General features: G+C 38.2%; 1 protein-coding gene across 1 annotated transcript in view; it reads left to right on the forward strand.

The window, feature by feature from the left end:
* The first annotated feature begins 22,052 nt into the window (after window positions 1–22,052).
* Window positions 22,053–23,900, forward strand: part of robo1 (roundabout, axon guidance receptor, homolog 1 (Drosophila)) — a 310,894-nt gene continuing 309,046 nt past the window's right edge. The window contains exon 1 of the mRNA XM_015038826.1: window positions 22,053–22,807. Within this exon, the coding sequence (XP_014894312.1) occupies window positions 22,681–22,807 (127 nt within the window). The 5' untranslated portion in view covers window positions 22,053–22,680. The remainder of the gene's footprint in view (window positions 22,808–23,900) is intronic.

Consider the following 23,900-nt stretch of genomic DNA (forward strand, 5'->3'; position numbering starts at 1 on the left):
CCCTATTTTTGGGGAAATTTTTCCCTAATTAAAATTTTAAACAAAAACCCTAAAACTGATGGGGTTTTTTTTTTTTTTTTTTTTTTTTTTTTTTCCATTTCTAATGACATTTGTTGGTTTATCCATTAATTTGTGTCAATGATCCTTATTTAATTCTTTATTTTTTATTTTTTATTTCCTTTGGCTGTCCCATTCAGTGAAACTGCAGTCAGGAAGACTTTGTTGTAATATGTTATACATTTCAGAGTGATAATTTCCAACAAGTTCAGCTCGCATTTTATGTATGATAAACATGTTTCATTGCTGATTATTTGCAATGAGCACCCTACGCCACCATCAGTAACTTCATAATTCCCCCTGTTAGTTCCATAGTACTTGGCTTACTATCCTGTGCTATCCATTAGTAGGGGCTTCATCATTCTAGTTGAATTGTGTGAACTCTTCTCACCTCTTCTCACCTGAACAAAGTTTTCTTTTCCCTAAAAAATATCCACTTTACAGCATTTAGAAAACTCTTTTTTGGGTGACATTTTTAAGCATAAAATTAAGTATGAGACTTTAAATGTCAAGCAGATATTTCAGCAGTTGTACTTTGGTGGCTTGTCTGAATTTACTGTCTTCCTATTACGCATTTAATTCATGCTAAGTGGGCGCTTGGATTATAAGCGTGTAAGCTTACATTTTAAATTAGGTCAGCGATCCTTTTAATTTCAGGACAGCCAGGTAATCCATTATGAGTCACACACATAGTTGTTTGTGAACACTGAAACTTTGGCTTGAGGAAATGACCTAATTGTGGTATACCAGTCATAAACAACTAATAGTTTACTACATTGAGGTAAAAATGGTTTTGTGATTCATCTGCTCACCAGATGTTTGTTACTTCAGTTTCATTTGGGTTTCTTTGAAGACAGACAGGGGTTGAAACCTGTGTGGAGATTACACCTTCAGAAAAGATAGAAGCTACTCAAGTGTAGATCAACTCAAGTGCCCCCTACCTAAACCTGGGGACATTTTATCCAACAGAAGACGTCATCAAGCGTGGATCTTGATGTGTTTGTCGTGCTTTGGTGTTATTGTCTTATGTAAGATCCAATTCAAAATGAGGGGATTGAAGTCAACCCACTTGAAAACAGCGACAGAACCAAGCTTGTGAGTTGGTGTGAAGTAGAGGAAGGAGCAGCACTCAATAAAATCTACAATCCATGTTCCACTATCCCTACTTTACTTATGTAAGCTCTATACTAAATATAGTACAGCTTCTTTTTTGGATTTTCCCTTCGGGGTAAATCATCAGTCACAATTTAGTCCTATCCTCACAACAACTTCATGTCCTCTCTCACCACATCCATAACTCTGATTTTTGGTCTTCTTTCATAGTGCTCAACCTCAGCATCCTTTTACTCATACATCATCATTGTCTCCAGAACATTTCCAACCATCTCAGTCTGGTCTAAATGACTCTGTCTCCAAAACATCTAGCATCTAGTTGTCCCTCTGATTAAATCATTCTTGATCCTATCCTTCCTCGAGAACCTCAATGTCTTGAACTCTGCATCCTCCAGTTCAATCTCCTGTCTTTTCCTCACTGTATCACCACTTGTTCCACTTGTTCCACTTGTGCCGCTCTCATTTACACACATATATTTTGCATTGTCACAACTAATCTTCATTTCCACTTCAACTAATCTCTTTTCCAGTACATACCTCTTGCCCTCACTCCAGAGATCACAACATTATGTTCAAACACAATAGCCCATGGGGGGAAAAAAACTGTCTTCCTTCATCTGTTCGCCTGTCTGCCACCGAAGCAAACAAGAAGGGGCTTAGAGCTGATCCCTGATGTACTCCCCCCTCCATCTTGAACTACTCTGTCACTCCTACAGTACACCTCACAGCTGTCCTGCAACACTCTACCATACCTAACATGCTTCTTACTACATATATTACTTGAGTAAATGTTTCACAAAGCACAAACGATGCTGCATTGAATATCAGTACATATAAAGTATGATGGTTTGGCTAGTTCTTGTATTGCACTTTTTAAACCAATCTGCAATGGCTGTAATGTCACTAAAAATGCTCCGTTCTGAATTTTCAGAAATAGAACAAATATTGAATAAATCTGAAATTGTGAGAAGTGTAGAATTGCATAGTTCAGCTTTGAGATTTTGAGCTAAAGGTGATCAGACACACTTTTGCGTCATTAACTGCTAAAGATTAGCCAGTCATTGTATTCTGACCCTGATTCTAAAATATTTAACATGATAGTGCTTTGGGAGACAGACTTTAGTGTCGTGAGAAGCAGTCTTAGGTCTCATGCCATAAGAGCAACCAATAATCACAATGTCGCAGGAAAAGGAGGACTGGAGTGTTTGACTTTGAAGGCCATGGTAGGTCAAAGAGATTTGTTTTTGTGGCCTTATCAGGGAAACGTGGTGTGCAAAAAGCATTGTCATCTGCAGAAATAGAGAAATCAGGCCTGCAGCTTGTGATAATAAATACCTTAATAAATTGGGTGGCTAGAGTGTGATAACGTGAGTGTGAGAGGAAGGAAAAAGACAAAGAGAAAGAAGCGGTCATTTAAGGACAGTGACAGAAACACAGGGGACAGAAACTTTGGACTTTTCTCATACTTTAAAGGCAATTAAGATATTGTACATTTCAGAAAATCCCAGCATACTCAAAAGTGTTATTCCTTGCATTACTGCTTGCCCTAATGTAGTGTGAGTCTGAAAAAGAGGCACAGGCAAAACAAAGAGAGCAGTGTGTGTGCGTGGGTGGGTTTGTGTGGGTGAGTGAATCTGAAGCTTTATTACCAGCCTATATTGCAGCCCAAATTACAAATCTTGGAGCATTTATTCCGGCCTCTAGACGTTAGTTCAACTCCGCGTTTGAGGCAAATCATCCTGTAATGATATTGCTTATTGCAAATAAGGGAAGTGATGGAAGGTAATGAATGAGGCGGAGGTACAATCCGATAAGGCGGCGTCTAACTAAGTGGGTCTCTCCTTCTCAACCTTCGGCTGGTCGACCCCCCGTCTCCCACTGCTTAGACCATTATTCATACCGTAACAAGGCGATTCATTTAGGCTGTCGGAGAGCAAAATTAGATTCCCGCTTGAGCGACCATTGAGCAAAACATAAAGATGTTTTTTTGAGCGCCAAACATACACCATTTACATAATTTTAACTCAGGGTTGGGTCTGCAATAATAAGTTATGATAAAACTGTCATTAGGGGCAAGAATGCACAGGAAACAGGAGATGCTCCGCTCAAGATTAATATGGGAGCTCACTGCGGTGCTTAAAATGTCAAGGGACACAGAATAATGAGACTGGCTTTGTGATGGTGACATACCTACGTATATGACCATATACTTAGTTGTGTGTGTATGTGTGTGCTTGCATAATTCAGTGTCAGTACATCTGTGAGTCTGTGTTTACTAATCTGAAGGTCAAAATCTGTGGACTTTAATGTGTGTCAACCATGTTTCCCTGTAAGGCAATGCTTATGGTTTTTAGCAAGAGTGGAAACAAAAAGAAATGAGGGAAATATGAAGAGAATTCATACTCAAACTTCATTATGTTTTGCAAGTTATTTTTCTGATAAGAGCATCATCACAGTCACTGAACAATATGGCAGATACTATCAGGAGGGTTACTTTTATCATATTGAATGGATTAAGAAGCAGCTTCTCCTTTTCGCAAAGTTGAAACATGGGAATGTAGAAACAGCAAATAAAATTTCATTTTAACATTTTATTTAAAAAATTTTCATAGATTTTGTTCTAAGGCGCAAATATGCTTCTTACAACTTTTCCTTTTTCTCCAGTGTAATTATTGGGATTTTAGATCACCTGATTTCATCCTTGAAATAAAAAAAAATAAAAAACATGTTAGTACAAGGCAGGCAAATGTTACTCTCATTTGGCTAAGACATTGAGAAAAAAGAGTTACAATTGATTTTGATTAGCATGGCAAAATATACCAGTTAATTGTTTGAAGAGAGAGCCATTTAGGATTTAACAGCTCTAGGATTCACAGTTACAGAGGTGATGGAAAAAGTTAAATTCGCTTTGAAACAAAGCACTTGCTTACCTGATGAGCTGTGTGCTCACAGACAGTTGCTGTCAGTTTGGCTGTTTCCTCCTTCTCCAAGGCAGCGAAGACAGTATTATGTTGTGTTCCCATGATAGAGTCTTGGGTTATTCCTTCCATTAAAGTCAAGATTCCATTTGCTGATAAACCTAAGGCAAAAAGTGTGTCCTACTGAGAGTTTGTGATGGGACCTCTTTCACTTGTTTGCTTCAATGTTTCCTGCCTGGATGCTCTTTAGAGTAAACAAGCTAACCCCCTCATTTTTCTATATTTTCTTTTAAAATGTCCTTTCTTTTCGAAAGAAAGGGCATCTGTCATTATTTTGAGAGATTTTCAGACAGTACCTTTAAAGAGGCGATGCCACTATCCGTATCTTATTGTTTTAGTAGTCCTGACTCAAATGTGTTGTTTTTTTTATTTTCAAAACTGCATTTTAAAATGATCTGTCAGCTTAGAGCAGCAACGGAATGATGGAATGTTGTTTATTTAGGCTTCATACCTTGAAGATATTAGTTTTTTTGTCTCTAAAATATGATGACATAAGCACTTTTTACTGTGCGTGTGCGCCTCCCACCTCTAGATTGACTGTTCTGAGGTCAGAACAACTTCTTTTATTCAGAATAAAATGACACTGAATGCAACGTTTTATTACTCCCAGCTTGTATATGTGGGGAATTGTTAAGGCTCTGTCAAGGGATGAGCATTATATTATATATGCTTTTTTTATTTTACCTGAATATCACAATGACAGTTTTCCCTATTTTATCATACATAGAAACAAAGCAGAAGAAAATACCATTTACAATGAAGAACATTTTTTAAAACCGATTTTCAAATGCAATTCACATCTAACACTTAAGACCTGAAGTACACTGACTCAAACTGGTCAGTTTTAAAAACTGTTTTAGTTTAAAAGCAGAACAGGAATCAGGTCAAATGAATCAACAAAATCTCCCTTTCAGCAACAATTAAGTTAGGGGACATAAAATAGACATCAGTAGTAATAAACTGCATGTCCTTTCCTTTTCCTCAAAGGAAAAAAATCTTTACTGGCATTTCGGCAATCAAACCTTATAAACGCTGACCACTCAAATTACTGACTAATTGTTTCTACTGGTATTTTTGCGATTTATCTTCATTGATAAGCTCTGTTTCCTGGAGGTGCTGTCACACAATGTTTTTGCTCCCTCCACAGGTTCTCTATCAGATTCATATTGGGACTCTGGACTTAATGTTACTTCCAGCTACCACCAAGTTATTTCAAATTTATATTTACCTGGAGTATAAATAATATTGAACTAATGATCAGAAATGCTAAGTTGTTTTTACCTCCACTTTTCACAGTGTTTTATTAAATGTGGCAGCTGTGTTTGAAATTTGACTGAGGAATTACTATAGGGGAGTTCTTGTATTTCCAGCTGAAAACTCAGAATGTCCAAATTTTGAGTACAAACAGAACACACCAGAAGTGCTGGCAGATTGGAAAAAACAAAAATAAACCCAAAAAAAACAACAAACTCTTGTTGTGCTTTGAGGGTCTAGTTCTTTGCATTGCCAGTGGGATCCAGTTCTGCAGGTCAGTATGTCGTGAAAGTCAATATACTGTTTTTGTAATGTGTCATACAAAATGGCCGTAGTTTTATTGGTTGTTTCTAACCATACAGTATGTTTTAGTGAACTCATACTGTCTTTAATAATCTGTTGGTTCTGCTTATTGTTGTGCCGCAGTTGTTAACATGAGGCTAATTCTAGCATGTTTTGATTTGCTAGTTATTTTTGCTCGTAAAATTTCTTTAGTGGAGTTTTAATTAGCTGTATGCTGACAGAAAAAGTAGTTCTGCTGACTCTGACACGTAATGCTTTGGCTTGAATGATCAATATATTCCCTATTACAAAGCTTTAGCTTCTCTTATGGGCAGTGTGTCTGTGGCTAACTCAGCGCAGCAGTGCTAGCACATACATACAGGAAGCAGATGGATGAAATGGGCTCAGAATTATAATGCACTTTCACTTTTTGATACCAAGACATCTAACCAGCAACTAGCAACTATTGCTCTACACCAGTAACTATGGATTAGAAAATACTCAAATAACATCAAAAACTTTGGGATTAGACAGCTTAAACAAGCATTTAGCACTTTCTATTGTCAGGTTATAAATATTTTACGTCTATACATATATGTGTTGGTAGCAATGTGTATTTTACCAACACCATAAAGGTTGCAGATGTGCTTCCATAGATTTTGCATTACTGCTTCACTCTTCCTCGCTGTTCAACCTGGTGGCTTCTGTATGGGATTGACTCTCTTGCATCTGAACCCAATCAAACACAGTCTCGAGCCATGTCAGACTGATCTTTCTCCTGACACGAAGCTTTATTGGAAAAGTCACAGCCTTTTATGGAGAGGGTGTCAATTTCAAGACAAAGTCAAGATGGCAGTTGAGCAGAATCCATATTTAATAGTGGCAAACGGAGCAAACACAATCGAGGAAAATCAATACTGCTTTCACGTTTGATCATATATCACCTTTCTCTGTACTGCTGCTTACCTCTCTGTCCTTTTGTCTCCCTGACAAAAGGCTGTCGATCTCTGACAATGAATTATAAACAAATACACAAAACACTTCCTCTTCTCTCTGCTGTTTGTGGACAAAGACTTATCTAAAGCTGTGTACACATAGAGTAAATATCTTCAAAAGTGTGCCATTAAATCTGCCAGCCTAAATACAATAGGAGAAAAGTCTGCTTCTACAATAATGTTGAGCACTGACTTCCTCTGTAATTACAACAAAGCAAACGGCTGTGAAAGAAGGTGGAAAATAGATTGCATTGTAAAAGCATTCATACCCCTGTTTTGCATTTTGTCATGTGAAATCCAACAACTTCCATGGATTTTATTAGGATTTCATGTGGTAAGTGAACACAATCATTGTGAAGCAAAACCATAAGTTTATGGTTTTCAATACTTTTTACAGTTAATTTCCGATTCGTTCTGGTATGTCTTTGTATTTAACTCAGAATAATACCCCATGTTTTGTTGCAGCTACAAATCTTTTTAGATGTGTCAGGTTTGCACCTTGAGACAGACATTTCTGCCCATTCCTCTTTCAAAAATAGTCAAATCCCCATCAGTTTGGATGGAGACTATTTGTGGATACCATTTTTAAGCCTTGCTATTGATTCACAATCACATTTAGGTCTGAAGTTTGACCAGGTCATATGAACATTATAAATTGATCAAAACCATTTTATTGTGGTTCAAGCTGTCTTTGAGGGTAATTGTCCTGTAGGACAGACATATTGAGTTTTTTTGCTGCCTTTGATAGATTTTTATTGCCTACTCAACTCCAACTGAGATCACCAAAGTAACAATACATAGAGTATCAGTACCAAAAAACTGTTATTGTTTTACACATTTAATATCCAGTCATCTGGATGTGAGTGGAGTCCCCTAGGGGTCTGTCACAATATCTTAATAGTTAGTTGTAAAAAAAAAAAAAAGTTTGAAAAAGTATTGTTTTTCTTTCACTTCACAATTATAGACTTCTTCTATAGCCATCTATCACACAAAATCCTTGACATTTAAGTTGTAAATATGGTGAGTTACAATCTTGGGTAACACTTTATTTGAAGGGGGTTGAATAAGACTGACATGACACTGTCATAAAAACCTGTCATAAACATAAAAACCTGTCATGAACATGACAGGTTTTTATGACCTGTCATGTTCAGGTCATAAATATTCAAGCCTTCATGAATATTTATGACTGTTGTCATAAAGCGTCATTCGGTAAATTATGACACTTTTAATACAAAGTTGACATTATTCAAAGTGTCTTTGATATGATAACTTGACATTAACCAAGAAATCATTACTGATATAAATTTGTTATAAAAGTATTACTGATTGCACATTAAAAATTAGGTAACTTTATGTTATTAAAGGTAAAGTTTAAACAGTAATGATTTATTGGTTAATGTCAAGTTGTCATAACAAAGACATTTTGAATAATGTCAACTTTGTATTAAAAGTGTCATAATTTACTGAATGACGCTTTATGACAACAGTCATAAATATTCATGAAGGCTTATTCATGTGCATGACAGGTGTTATGTCATGTTTATAAAAGTGTCATGTCATTTTTATTCCCCCCCCTTCAAATAAAGTGTTACCCAATATTGCTATACTGTTGAATTGTTTTGAGTGAAAATAGTTGCCTGCTTAAGCCGGGATGAGTCTGTTTGTCAGGCAGCTTGTTCAGCAGATGGGCCTTTTGGGGCTGACGGCCATGACACAGAGCGAAGGTGAAGGATGCTGGGGAAGGACGTAGGGAGGGTACCCACATGATGACCTGTCAACTCCTGTCACCCATCTTTTTCTACCTTTCTTGTCCTATTCACATGTTCTGCTACAAAGACCCACAGGTTTTATGCATCATTTGGTAATTAAGGATCCTTGTAATGGGTCTTCTGTATATCAAAGCCTTTGTTCGGAGAACACAAACTGGTGTCAGCAGTCGTCATGAGTCAGAATTTTGGACAAAGGAATTTTGTTACAGATTGTGTTTTTGGTGAATTTGACATCGGGGGCCAAAGGCAATTTGCAATGCCATGAAAATGTGTCTTAACATGTTTATTTAAGACTTCAAACATCAGTGTAGTGAACTGGAATTTTATTTAAGAAATTAACATAAATCTGTACCTACTTGTGAACTGGGTTTGTATTTTCTGTTGCTTTGGTTAGCAAGATCGTGGTCTTGAGCTGCCAGGATAAAGCAGAGTGCCTTATCCGGGTTGGGGAAGAGGTCCTGCCCCAACTGGAGGAGTTTAAGTATCTTGGGGTCTTGCTCATGAATGAGGAAAAAATGAAGCAGATTGATGGGCACATTGGTGCTGCATCTGCAGTGAAGTAGGCGCCATACCGGTCTGTCTCGGTAAAGAGAGAGCTGAATCAAAAGGCAAAGCTCATGATTTACCAGTCAAGCTATATTCCTACCCTTTTCTATGATCATGAACTTTGGCTAGTAACGAAAAGAATGAGATTGTGGATACAAGCGACCAAAATGAATTCCCTCTGCAGAGTGTCTGGGCTCTCTCTTAGAAACAAGGTGAGAAGCTTGGCCATCTTGGATGGACGTTGAGAAGAGCCGGTTGAGGTTGGTTGAGTATCTGGTTAGAATGCCTCTTGAACGCCTCCCTGGTGAAGTGTTCTGGGCATGTCCCACTGGGAGGAGACCAAGTGGAAGACCCAGGACTCACTGGAGGGACTATGTTTCTTGGCTGGCCTGGGAACGCTTTGGGGTTCCCCTAGAGGAGCTGGCCCAAGTGTCTAGGGAGAGGGAAGTCTGGGTCAAACTAACTAAAAAAGAGTTTGGTGTATGACTGCTTAGTAAGACCAGGTACCTGGACATTGTGTGCACAGTATCATGGTTATTCTTAACATTAAAGATCTAGAGGGAATAAATCTGTCACTATTCCCAAACAAGCAAACACTGTATGATAACAATCTATTTGCTGCTATTCTTTATAAATTGGTCGGTAGGGGCAACATGCAGTTAGACTGCTTTCTGGGACTCAGAAGAAACAGACAGAAGAAACCCCATTTCAGCACCAGCAGGAAGGTGATTGACATTCAGGGTTTCGTTGTAATGTAAAAAAATAAATAAGAAAACACGCCTCTGATCGCTGTTCACTCATGCAGTAGAGCATGCTGGAAAATACCAAGCCCGCCAGGAGCTCCAGGTCCCCTATCAACGGGCAATGTGTCCCTCCACCAACCCCGGTGCTCAATCCAACCCCCAACCTCCTCCCCCTTCTCTTCCTCTGCCTTGGCACACACACTCTGGTAAGCACTGAAATTCAATCAGATGCTTAATTACATCTTAACATGGGTTCCTACCAGCTGGCTTTATTCCCCTGTTTCTGATTAAAGGGATTAGAAAAATGAAATTTAACAGTGGATTTGCATATTTTTCTAAAAGGAGGAACCGACACATCTCTGCGCCTGTCAGACCAGCGCTTCCAAGTTGTGGAGGGTAAATAAGGAGGGGAAACAGATATAACTTCCTGCCTCTCCAGGTTGAGGCAATTATTAAAGATAGGAGTTCAGATTTCTATCTTACACCAGGTGTTTGAATGAACTGATCACACCACAGACAAATAGAAGAGGAACCTAGGAATCATGGAGCACATTTCATGTTCGCTGGAGACTAAACACTTTCTGCGGCTTGTCGTGTTTGCCTGATGAATGGCGTACAGCAGAACCGGGTGGCTTTGGGCTCCTTCCTAATGGGGCCAAGTAGACCCACTATCCAAGCTGCGCAAAGAAAATGGACCCATTAATCACAGAGATGCCACCATCATCTCCATATGATTATTCCCCTCATGTGTTGGCTGACTCCACGCTGCACGGGAATTATTTGCGACATCCTGTGCTATCTTCCTGCTCCCTCACCCGTTTTTTTCCTCTTCCTCCTCCTCCTCAAAATAACTTGCGGCCTCACTTTTCAACTTAATCTCCTGTCCGTTGTCACATTAAATATCCCCTCAGAGAAGATGGCGTTTTACTTCCACTGTTTATTATTTCACTATTAAGAAAGAATTCTGCTGGAAACTTAAACTGCGCAGATATGAATAAGAGAGGCTTATTACTTTGTCAATTTAAAAGGGAAAAACGTAGAAAATGAGAGTGTAAAGTAGATTATGGAATGTGGCGGGGGAATGAGGAGTAAAAGGAGTATTTAATCCATCATATCATGTAGTTTAAACATGCATGTGTTTACTTTGACCAGTTAGAGAAAGGAATCCTTTGCTGCATCTTTGCTTTCACTTTGGGAACAAAATGAATCAAACATTAACATTTTGCTTTTGATGAAGGCCACTTTTAATTAGTCCCAATGAAACGGCGTGAGGAGGCTCCAAAGTGGAGAGTTAACATTTGGAAGGGAGTTTTCTGTCTCCCTGTTTGGTCCACAACGCAACGCTCTACTGCCCCCTTTTGGACCAGTAAATAATTTCAATCAAAGCATGGATATTTATACAATACAGGTAGATCTCAATAAGTTAGAATATCCTTGACAATTATTTAAATTAGTAAGTAATTCAAATAATTCAGTTGAGAGGAAAATTAATATGATAGATTTATTGCAAAAAGTGATTTATTTCAATTATTCCAATTTCATTGGACCTTACTGAACATGAACCTTTGTGTAATGGTGAGGGAACAAACTGCTAAGTTCTCCTTTGTTGCATCAATATGTAGTGGATATTACATAGAAAATCTTTTCAAGAGATAATGGATAAAGGATGGAGGAAATACATACTAGTTCAGCCCACACTTGTTCTGTTTCTTTGGGTTTGATCAAAGAAAAAAAGAAAAGTTTATTTTCTTCTGTCTTCTTTTGGCAAATGAGCAAAATAAATGAGATAAAGTGAAGTGAAATAAAGTTTCTAGACACGTGGAAAAGATACTTGCTGTTCAAAATAACTCTACAAAATCTGCTCTTTCATTATCTCTAGAGATGAAGAATGAATTTTGCCTGTTTCAAATTGCTGGTTGGGAATGTGGACTGGGTCACAGTGCCCCCGTGTGGCCATGAAAGGTAGCATTCCGTTTCATGTGTGATTAGTGGAACAACAGGCATTAGAACTTGTGGGACAAATATTTTCAGGTTTATGTCGGTTTTATGTACAAAACAAAACCTTGGTTTACTTTTGTACATGTTAACCAGATAATTTTAGAAAAAAATTGGGAATTTTATTATATTTTATTTATTCATTTTGTAGAAAAAGCAGTTTCATGTTTCCAGTCATTTGATGAACCCATTTGTGCAACAAACTGTAATTTAAAGAGAATGCAGACTTATTTCAGTAATATTATGAATATACTCCAACAAATAGAAACATTTGAAGAGCTTAAGTTCATACATAAATATTTTATAATTTTATTTGAAAATCATAAATCTGAAGAATAATCAAAACTTTTTTTTTTAATGAATGCTGCCCAGTGAATTAAGAAAAGTTGATGGAAGAAGCAAATAATAAAGATATATACAAACTGTAAACATTTTAAGGCCCTACTGAAACTCTTCTTACTGGTATTATTTTCCAGGATTCTTCATTAACATTTGTTAATGAAATAATAGTGAAATAATAATAATAATAATAATAATAATAATAATAATAATAATAATAATAAATTATTTCTTATTGTTTTCATTACATACAGGTAATTTGATTATTTCTCAGGTATCAGCCTAGTTATTTAATAGAGCTGCATCTCCCCTTCGACTCTGAAAAAGATCCTATCCTTAAATGATATATTGCACCTCTTGGTGATGAAAGAGATCTCGTAGCAGAAGAATGTCTGATTTACAGAGCTAATCTGAGCGGATCTCATTAGAAAGTCACTTGAACACATTAACCCCGGTTTTCTCAGGTGGATCTGTTATCACGGAGGAGATACCGAGACCAACCTGGTACTTAATAAGTCCAGCAGCGCCTCTTGTTGGTTGGTTTGTCACACTGCAGAGGCTGACCTCCGCAGCACCCTCTGAACATCTGCACCTGTTTTCAGGTTTGTATGAGTGTGTGTTTAATTCTCTAACACCTTTTATGTGACAGCAGATGTTTCACCTGGTTCTCATCAGCCAGTCCATACTGCACACAAACGGCAACAGAAGGCTCTGTAGGGATGCATTCAACTGGAGGCGAGGGTAATAAAAAAAAAATGCAGCTCCATAATCCAGAACAGGATACATTAACACAGAGCTGGGTTCACGGAACACCAACGTGTTAAAGTTCAGATTTTGTTGTGTGGGAGGAGCAACTTTAAATTGCTTCACACTCCATAAAATATTCTCCTATTTTGTGGAGCCGTTTGTCTGACAGTCAGCTTGTTGACGATCATCCTGCTTTAGCACAGAAGGATGACAGCAACCAACCAGACTGCTGTGGTGTTCAACTTTTCCTAGAACTGGTAACTTCCAACTTTATGCACAATTTAATTTAATTAAGAAAATTGATATTTTGTCAAGATAACACTGAACATTTTTTTTTTATTTTTTTAATGAAAAGCTACAAGAGGAATTATGTGAAAAACTTTAGTAGCTAATCCTTAAAAACTGCCTGTTGGGCTTTTTTCTAAAATCTTAGATATGGTTTGTGACATAGATAATGTCATGTAGCTATTTGTTTTGTTATTACTTTATAAAAATCTGTCCTGAACCAAACTTTCAAGACAAACGAACCAGAGTTGGATTAAAGCAGGCTAAACAGGGCTGGTGTGAATGCATCCGTAAAAGCCACACTGCTGGTCAGGTCTTTACATCTCAAACATGTTTCTTGCAGAAATGCTGCATCATCCGCTACTTCAGCTGAAAAGAAAGACTAGTTTTATAACGAGTCCAGCCTTACATCATGTCTGTCTGCTGTACAGCCTATTCCACTGCCATTATTCCCATCTCCCATCAGAGGGAAGAGGGAAGGAAAAAAAATCATCCCCCATTGTTCAATCAGGAGCAGAGAAGTTATTCAGTGAAGCTGAAGTCCTATAAGTTCAGACTGCATTCATTTCCACTGTGCTGCTAAATCATGAAGCTATTAAGGTACTCCATTGTAGTCAAGCTCTTTTTCAGACATCCAACGTTGAACTTTTTAAAACTGAAAGGCTTAAGAATCTTTCAAAATCTGTCAAAACTTGTTTTCTTTTGTGTTTTCTAATACGTACCAATAAACATAGCCTTCTGTTTCTCATGATATTATGGACCAAAATACAGATTAAGTGAACTGGGCTGATTTTTTTCTTTCTAGAATAATGTGCTTTTAACTTCTTGTTGAGGTGTGCTATACTTCAAATTATGGTATCAATTCAACACCAAGTAAATAAATGTACAATTTAATGTGACACATCATCAAACAAATTAATATTATGCATTTTGTGGATTTTCTTTTGAATTATTTTATTAAAAAATTAATAGGTGTCACAAAATACTTGAATAATATTAACATAAGAAACAGAAACAATGGAGGAACCAAACCAGATGGTGTGCATTGTTTCCTAAATAGAAGAATGACAAAAATTGTCATTTAATAGTAAATCAAAGCAAAATCTTGAAAAAGTTGAGAAATGTCAGTACAAAAATAAAATAATTCAAAAGGGAAACTGATACTAAAGTATTAATCTGATACTGATAGCAACATAGCAGTGGCACTCCTCAGAAACTTTTCATGTGGACAGCCAAACCAGGCTCTTAAGAATTACTAGGTGTCACAGTTTAAAAAAAAGAATACCTTCTGACCCCTCTTCCAAAACATTCTAAATAACTAAATAAATTTATAAGGTTAAAAAGTAAATTAGAAAGTAAAGAAAGTAAAAGAAGAAAGTAATAAAAATTGCCTTAAAACATTCTCCCAGTATTCTAGCATTTAACAAATAGAGAAATCTTTGGTAATCCCATCTAAAATGGGAAATGTTTACTGATTTCATATCAAACAGTGTGGAAGTATATATAAATGTATTTATATTATTATATTTTAGTTTTTTTATATTATAAATGGATTTATTTTGGGGGTTTATATTCATGTCTTGATTGAAGATAACTTTTTATAAGCTGAATATAATTCTCTATAGGGGCTGCAGGGTGGCCAACATGGCCTCATCTCTGGGTCACCACTGTAACTTGGAAACTATTATCGACATTTTGGATCCATACACCCACCTTTTATCAGTTGCACGAGCCATACTCAAATGAACAAATATATCTCATTTACAATCTATTTAGCTGAAAAAAAATGGATGGATTGGATATTTACAGTCAAAACATGAGGCATGCATTGCAGGAATGGTGCAGATCCTAAGACTGAGTGTTGAAGGGCAGTTAAGGTCCAGATGGCCTTAGCTACCAGAGCAGCTGTAAATCACAGGGCCGCCACTGCTATCAGGAGCTAGCTGGAAACTCTGCAAGGTGAGAGCATTGACAACAGCCATTAGAGAGAATGAAACCCGGAGAGCGGGGCTGAGGGGCAAATGGCAGCCATCCAGCTGATCCTCATATAGAGCAGATGCAGTAAAAGTGGAGCTGTTTCTTAATCACCTGTAGTAATATTAATACAGCTGTTTAAACTGAAAGTTTGTAGCTATACCACAATGTTGCTATGTTTCTTGTTTGTTTTTTTCCAATTTTTCGCAGTTTATCACATTATTTTTCTCTTCTCGCATTACCCTTCAGCTGCGTCCCCTTTGTGTGTTCTCATTGATTGGAAAGAGCTGTTGGAGGAGGAGGATTAAGTGTGTGTGTGTGTGCGTGCGTGTGCGTGGGCGCGTGTGTGTGTGTGTGTGTGTGTGTTGGGAAAGAGAAGGCTGGAAGTGTGGGTTGGACAGCCATGCTGATTGAGTGGGGCACCATAACCCAGCCTGGCCATGAATCCTGGGTGTGGCTGCGTTCATCATCCTCTGTACGCTGCGAACATAACTCAGTCAGAAACAGGACGAAGAGAGGAGGAGCTGCTTCTCCTCTGCCATTTGCCCCTCAGCCCCACTCTCTGGGTTTCAGTGACACCCTGGTATTTCCACACCAGGGTGTCACTGCAGTAGGTTTTGCTTTGGGCGGACACCCCCCGGGCGTCGGAGTGGTTTCTGATGTGGTCATGAAATATGGCGTCCTAAGAGCTCCGGTGAGCAGGTTGAAGCCAAGCTGTCATCACAGTGTCACTGGACAGCCAGAGTCCCGATGGCAGATTTATGCTCCGTCTGCTTTCCGCCAAAGCACTATCATTAAAATTCCCCCCAATCATGTTGACAACGGAGGGAGGTGTGTGAGTTATATTATAGTTTTAATAAACACAGACACAGTTATCCTTCCTGAAATTCAGCTGCCGGACCCAAAACAAAAGTGCACATTACTTCAGTGTTGAAGTCTCTGCATTGGCCAACTTTTTGGCTTAGAATTGATTTTGAAGTACTTTAAAGACTTTGACCAGTCATTACTGGTTTCCTCCCCCCCTTAACTTGTCAGAACAGCCTTTATCTTGTTTTCAATGTGTGGGAGCGTCCCCTCGCCCCATTGCTACACTTGATGTTCATGCATGTTTCACAAATGTTGTGGGCTTGCCTCCTTTAGATTAGTCTTTAGAGCTTGTGGCAAAACATTAACGTTGATTTAAATAGCAAAAATGAATGTAAGAAATAAATTAACAAAATAATGGAGATTATGTAATTATATACAAACAAAATTATTCTTGTGACAGAAACAATCTTGAATTCAGTTCCATGACAGGTTTCTGTTTTATTTTCTTTGAACTTTTTCCCATAAATTTTTAAGAAGGGTATAATTCACTTTTGATGGTTTTATTTACAGTAATTTAAATGGAAATAAATTATTATTTAAACAAACTGTTCAAGGCTTTTACCATTTGAATTATGTTTTCAGAGCTAAGTCTCATTTCCTACCAGATACAAACTTCTTCTAAATTCTAAATTTGCCAAGGTGTAAACGTGCTCAGCTTAACTGTATCTTTTTGGTTTAGCTTTTATCTTATATTTTTAATTTAATATAATTTTTTTTCCTAATTTAACCTTTGGTTGCTTTATCAATACTTATATGGCACCTAAATGTTTGTTGCTTGCTTCACTATTGGTGACTCTATGATGTTTTATCCTCTAAAGCACTTTGAACTGCCGTGTTGCTGAAATGATCTTGACCTTTAAACTTGAACTTAATCTTCTGTAGTATTCTTTGTTTTTGCTGTTCATTGCAGACATTAAGGAGCTATAATAAAAATAAAATAGAAAGTACAGCACAGATATATCTGTGCAATAAGTTCAAATAATGCACAGAAACAAAGATGCACTTTAGACAGTTTCTTACTGGTCTTATATAAAACAGTCAAGCAAACCTGACATTAAAGTCATCAGGTGACTTTTTTTTTGTCTCTGCTCCAAATGTGAAAAAACGGCTAGTTTGTCTTAAAAGTTCATCACTGAAGTTGCAGCGCTGTTGTTGCTGAGTGTTTGAGGGGCTCAGAGTTGGACAGAGACCCTCTCCCTCCCCTTCCCTGAGTGTCTTGCTGTGCTCCAAGCTGTGTACTCATGTCCAGTTTCCTCGCCTGTTTCTCTCTGCTGGATGTTTTTGTACCATCCATCAACCATGCTGTCACTTCCCACAGGCTGAGTGAAAACGGGCCAGAGTGGGAGCAGCCTGAGCACCACACCGACCAGCAAAATAGGATCTGGTGATTCAGTTGTCAGAAAATACATTTTTGCAGTGGCAGAGAAGTTTGCATGAAAACAGTAAAGATACAGTCATAAATATATATTTTTTGCTATTTCCAAAAATAAAGATCCTTGTTTAAGGATCTTTTTTCTTTTGTGGAAAAAAAAAATCTAATGTCTTAATATTCCTTATGAGATTATTTAAATTCTACCTCATTTACAATACTGGACACATTTATGAATTCCTCTGTTAAAGCTGCATCATTTTTTGAAATAAATGTTTTTTTTACATATTTCTTAAAACTACCACTATCTTCCGACAGTAGAATATGAGACAGATAATCTGAAAACATCGACTTCCTGATTGACACCTGCATTAATGCTACACCCCCCACCAAAAACAACCAATCAAAGGCAGGAGGAGGGTATCAGTGCTGTCAATTATGCTTGTGTATGCTAAACATACTAAAAGTGAATAAACAACTTACAGCATGGCCACCGTTATTCTGAAAAGTGCTTTTAAATTACCAATAGGAGGATTGATGACATGACTCAAATGGTGAAAAGCTAAACTTTTGTATTGCAGCTATGCTAAGCTATATGTTGTGTTGCTACTTCCCTCTTAACCAGACTGATTTCCTGCTATCACAAACTTGAGGTTTACATCTTGTTACTGAAAACTGGAACTAACATTCATCTTTCAGCAGGACAACAACCCAACGATTAGAACCAGAGCTGCACCTGAGCAGTGTAGGTCAAAACATATTCAATTGTTTGAATGGCCTGGTCAAAGTCAAAACTTAAAATCAATTCAGGCTCCATGACAAGACTTGAAGTTCTCTAATTCAACTGAGTTTGAGTAGTTTTTTGCCAATTGTTAGGAAAAAAATATAAAATCTTTTCAATATTCCATTTTTGAAAACCACTATCTTGTTCTACCTCGTGCTGCGTTACTACAATAAATCCCACATAAGAACATTAAAGTTTGTGGTTGTAAAGAGACAAAATGTGGAAAATTCAATGGGCATTAGTAATTTTGCAATGCACTATTGTATGCTTTGAAAATGGATTTCCTGGCATGTCAATCATGAAGTTCATATCTTTGAAAAAAAAAAAATTGATATCGTTAAGAGTGATAGATGAGGCTACCTGTCGACAGTTTGAAAGTTCTGCCGTCTGGCATGTAATTTGCACTCCATTGTCTGAACGTCTTTTCAGCCAGTATTAGCAGTGACATTTAAGAAGGTAGTAAGAGAGTTGCACTGGCATCCTGAGGGGCTGAAGTGGCATGTCCTTTGTGTGCTGGTAATTATTCCAGAGGCCTAATCACTAGAGAGCTCTTTTAATCAGACTTCCATCAGTGGCCAACATAACACTCTTAATTACATCTATGGCTGCGGCGTCACACAGAACTACTTCATCAGGTTTACATAACTGACAAATAGGGCATCATTCTGTAAGTTATTTTCCACATTATTAAATAATGGCAAGGGTGACTGGACCTAATCCAAGACTGAGAAAGGCAAGCGTACACAGAGACGCTCAAGAGTACACGCCTTTTTAATGAAAATTAAACCATGACACTATGTGAACGTTTTCCACCTTTATTCGGACATTTTGTGCCACTGAAATGTTGTTGTGTAAATATGATTGGATGGAAATGACGTTTTGTAAAGTGCCTTGAGACATTTGTTTGATTTGGCGCTTCAGAAATAAACTGAATTGAATTGCACATATAAAAACTTTGACGACACAGATTTTAGCATTTAGTCATGAGATTTTGGAGTGTACTAGTCTATGCTTTCCAGGCATATCAATCATGAAGTTCATATCTTTCAATCAGTTACAAGTTAACTGTCTAATTAACTAACTGAGTCTGAGTTCAGCCATTATATTAGTGTCCAGACTTCTATATTCATTATATTACGCCATATCTTGCAGAAAAGGCACACAGGATCCAAAGGATCTCATTGTTCAAAGGTATTAGTCAGGAGAAGGGTACAAAAAAACCTGCTTCACTGCAATGGATTTTATTTTGTTTAAAAAAGTCAATAATAGAAGTAAATATGGGACAGTAAGGAGATTGCAAAACTTGAGGTTACGCCACAAAGCAGCACTGATCATATTACCATCAGTGAACTGTGGAGATGGTGCAACATCACCGACTGTGGTAAACGTTTGCTAGCTGGAACAATGTTTTTGAAGTTTAGAGTGTGGAGTTTTGATGTGGGATGCTGGGAGGACTTAATACTGAAATCGAGTCAAAAGGCACTTCAAGAAAATATTTGATTGAATATGTACGTCAAGGCTGTTAGAACTTTTAAAGTTTTCTTCATATTTTCTACTAGCATTAGTTTTTTTCTGTTCGATATTAAATAAAATATGTCACATATATGGATGTGGAAAAAAAGGATAGATCCTTTACAAAAACTTCCCATTTTCAGGAAGGTAGGTAGTAAACTTTTAGGAACTACTGTTAATCAGAAGAACTCACATTGTAGCTTACAGAAATGGCTGGGTTGTAAAATGAATGTTCTCCATTTGATCTTACTGATCTAGTGTGTGCTGGTTTGTGGTTAATACCACAGCTAAATATAAAAACCGCCGAATCAGTGTGAATACTTTGTTAATGACAGCGTTCCACTCTTTTTGATGGCTTTTCACTTAACAATGAAGGTCACATGAAAGAGACATTGGGATGTGCAGAGAGGGGGGGGTGGGGGGGGTTGCTGCTGACGCCTTCAGTTTCCCACGTTAACCTGCACTCACCTGCCTTCTGACAGCCAGGGCAGCTGGAGGAAACGAGCTGTGTAACTCTAAACCCAAACTTGCTGAGCTTGTTTTTTACAAAATAGTCTTTGTGGGGTGTGTGAGCTTTTGTGTACCTATGAGGAGTGTGGCTTTAGTCTCTGCATGAAGTCAATGTGAGTCGTAGTAATAGAGTTTAATACTTTAACTGCAGAAATCTAACAGCAGGATGGATAATCAGGCAGTTTGTGTTACAAATCTTGTACATTGTTTTTCTTGATGGAGAAATGTTAACTTTTTAGCTAAAAATGTATGCATTCCTTTAAATTTAACTGCACCCAAATCAACTGAATTTTTTGGTAACACTTTCAATTATTTGATAAATAATGACACTTTAATCCAAAGTTGGCACTTTTAATGGACTTTTAATGCAACTTTTAAAGAAAATCTGCATTAAAAGTATCATTATTTACCAAATGACACTTCACAACAACAGTAGAAAAGACTCCTTCATGTTCATGATAGGTGTTATGTCATGTTTATGATAGTGTCAAGTCAGTCTTATACACATATATACATCCCTTCAAATAAAGTGTTACCAACTTTTTCAACTAAACATTTTTATTAGAAATGTTTTTGATGCGAGTGACACACATTTGACCCACTTATCTAAGGTGGTGGTTATATTTAGAGGTTCTAAGTTTTGTGACATGGTGTATTAGTCTGCTACATCTGGCCATCGGAGCATGGGGACAATAAAGTCATAAAGAGACAGGCATGGTCAGCAACTCTGCTAAGGGAACAAGATTTCCTTAATTTTGGATCATCAGCCAATAGTTGTATGAGAAATCGATCTAATCTGCTAATTATATTTGCCGCCACAAAGATCTGAAAATCATTCACTGTTCCCTTTTGTTTTGCTGTTAGAGAGAGCTGAGTGACAGATTAATCACCCCACTATTGCCAACACAGCGATTTTGTTACTATAGTCAGCAACTTTTAAGTCAGAAATATCATATGGGCCACATTCAGAATTGGCAGGTCAGGTTTTTTTTTTTTAAAGATTGATGATCAATGATTGTCCAGAAAGCTGAAATTACTGAACCCCTAAACATACGCAGCATGGTTACACCAGCAGTCTGAAGTGTTACTGGAAGGAAATATGGATACATGAATATGTAATTTAATCCAAATTCTGACCCTGCCATTAAAAAAGTTTCAGTGAGGCTGGTTGAATTGCAGTCTCAGCTTCCTTCATAGCTGACAGGAGTAGCTGTTGGTGTGGTTTCTGCTGTGGCAGGCGGACCATCTGTTCCAAAGGTTTAAAGTGAGAATTTAAGGTTAACCTCATTGGTTGTTCAAGCTTCTGTCAAGCTTCTGTTGCCTTTCTATCAAATGAGTATAACCATTGTCCTCTGACACAAACAAAGCATTTTCATCCACACATCTTCCGTTTTCTTTATTTGACCAGTCCATTTAAAACAGCAGTCGGTCATTTTTATAAGAAGAGAATATAGGATTTTTATAAAGGGTGAGATTTATTTCTTAAATCTCACCCTCTTCCAAGAGGTGGAGGAACCTGATTTTTTTCACAGATTATCTCTCACAATGCGCTGGCAGTTTTAACAAATATGTTATTGATTTTTTGATATGATATGAAACTGATTTTTTAAAATAAAAGTTACATGCTGTAGCTCCTAGCAGATCAGCAGTTTCAGAAAATCTCATAAATCCCCTTTCTTCACCCTTCTGAGTCCAGGTTTAAACTTCAGCAAGCTATATCACAGCCATGTCAATGTTTGATTTGCTTACCATGCAGTTAGACAAATGTACCTAATAAAGTGGCCAGTGAGTATATGTTCAAAAGTGCAAGAGCCCTTGCACTTGAGGAACTGCCATCCACACAGCACCCTGTTCTCTCACTCAGCCTCTCTCTTCAGATTCCCCCTCCCTCCTTGGTCGCTCTCTTTCTCTCCCTCAGTCTGTTGACAAACTCAAGGCTGCTCTGTCATGAACCATCGCTTTGATTTATGCCGTCTTTTCGCATCAACACTGCCTCATGTCATCTAAGCCATGCGGTAGGTAGACGAAGAGAGGAAGAGGGAGGTGACAGACATACACACAAGCTCATGGACACTTTTCCTCACTCGGTAACTGCCAGGGCGCCGATGGCAAGAGTGACCAAAGCAACTTATGCTTTGCATCCGGGAGGATCACTTCTATCTACCTGTGCTGTATCTGTTGCATGGAGGTTTCTTATCAGCGCGGTTTGAGTCTCCATCGAATCAACTGAACTCTGGGAGGCACTGAGGACGAACAAGAGTGCAAGGGGAAAAAAAATCAATTCTTCAGAGTCTCACAAATTCAAGCTTACTTTTTCTTGGTCCAGAGCTGTGATGTTTGTGCTCTGTCACGGGGAGGAGGCGAGTTCGCCTTGAGTCTGACCCACGCTCAGCAGAGACCTGACCCAGGGCAGGCGCTCCAGGCGGGAGCCGTTGAGGACATGTTGTTGTTTTGAATCACTCTGGACAGCTGCGCGAGGCATGACCATGCATGGGATAGCTCCAGTCGCCGCCCTCGGCTCTCCGCTCTAGCACTGGACGAGAGCTTCAGAGGCAGGCATGGCTGGCAGGCAGATACCCCTGCTCCTACTGGTGGTGGCGGCGGAGATGCTGACTGGAGGCTGTGTGCCAGGGGACGGCTCGGGGAAGCAGAAGGGAGGGTGGAGGGGGAAAGGTGACAGGAGCAGTGAGTAACTCATCTCTACATTCACATTTCTCTTCTTCTCTTGTCTTGTGCCCTTTTATACTTTATCTTAGGTTGTACTTCCCCATGTTTGTCTTCACTGAACCTGCGAGTAAAGATCCCAGAAGCATTAAACTTTACGTGCCACTTTGAATATTCCGGTTGCTGGTAAAGCCTCAGCTTATTTCTCTGTGACAGCCACCTGGATATGAGAGTGAGGTAAATCATTTATATGTGGCCAACAGCCTTGGAGTGTGTTGCCAGTTTTAAGAGTTATCAATACCCGTGTGACTGTGAATGCGCATCTCTACCTCTACACATGATGAGGGCTGCATTTTACGCTTTATCATCCTTTTCCTCGGTACGCCTCTTCCCCGCAGCATCACTAATATGCCCATATGAAAATCTCACTTGTAGTCATCAATTGTTTAGAGCTGGGTTGCAAATAGCTACTTAGAGAGATGGGGCAGCCAATTTCCTTGGTGTAAGAGCTCAGTGTTGCTCTCAGTTCATTATGTATGCTGACACATGAGTGCATGCATGACGGGAGGAGAGAGCAGCAAGCTGCGGTCGCTTCAGGATATTGTTGCTGGCTTCAGGCTTTTGGCTGCCAGCTAATGGGATTGTTTGGCATGCCGGCACACTGTAAAAATGCCAGTGTTGAATTAACATATAGACAAAGTGTCTATATGTGTCCAAGTCAGCTGGTGTTAAATTCAACAATACAGAGTGTCACATTAACATTACAATGGTGTTAGTGTTAAAATATATTAAAAGTAACACCAGTGTAGTGTTGATCACAAAACATAATGTGGTGTTAAAAAAGTAAATAATTGACCCACAAGGTGCCAATATCAATCAAATCCAGTGGAAAATATTCAAAACAATACACAGAAATGGAAAGTTTAACTTTTCTTAAACCCATTTCAGTATTATAGACCAATGTTAATTTAACAAAAAAAAATGGGTGTCAATCTTTTAACACTTTCAAAAGTGTTACTTTAACACCTGCTGAGTTGGACACATATAGACACTTTTGGGTGTTAATTCAACACTGGCATTTTTATTGTGTACTGCTTGGAGCTGAGTGATGAAG

This window comes from Poecilia latipinna, unplaced genomic scaffold (assembly GCF_001443285.1).
Source record: "Poecilia latipinna isolate Pla-1442-1.1 unplaced genomic scaffold, P_latipinna-1.0 Scaffold454, whole genome shotgun sequence".
Taxonomy (NCBI): Eukaryota; Metazoa; Chordata; class Actinopteri; order Cyprinodontiformes; family Poeciliidae; genus Poecilia; species Poecilia latipinna.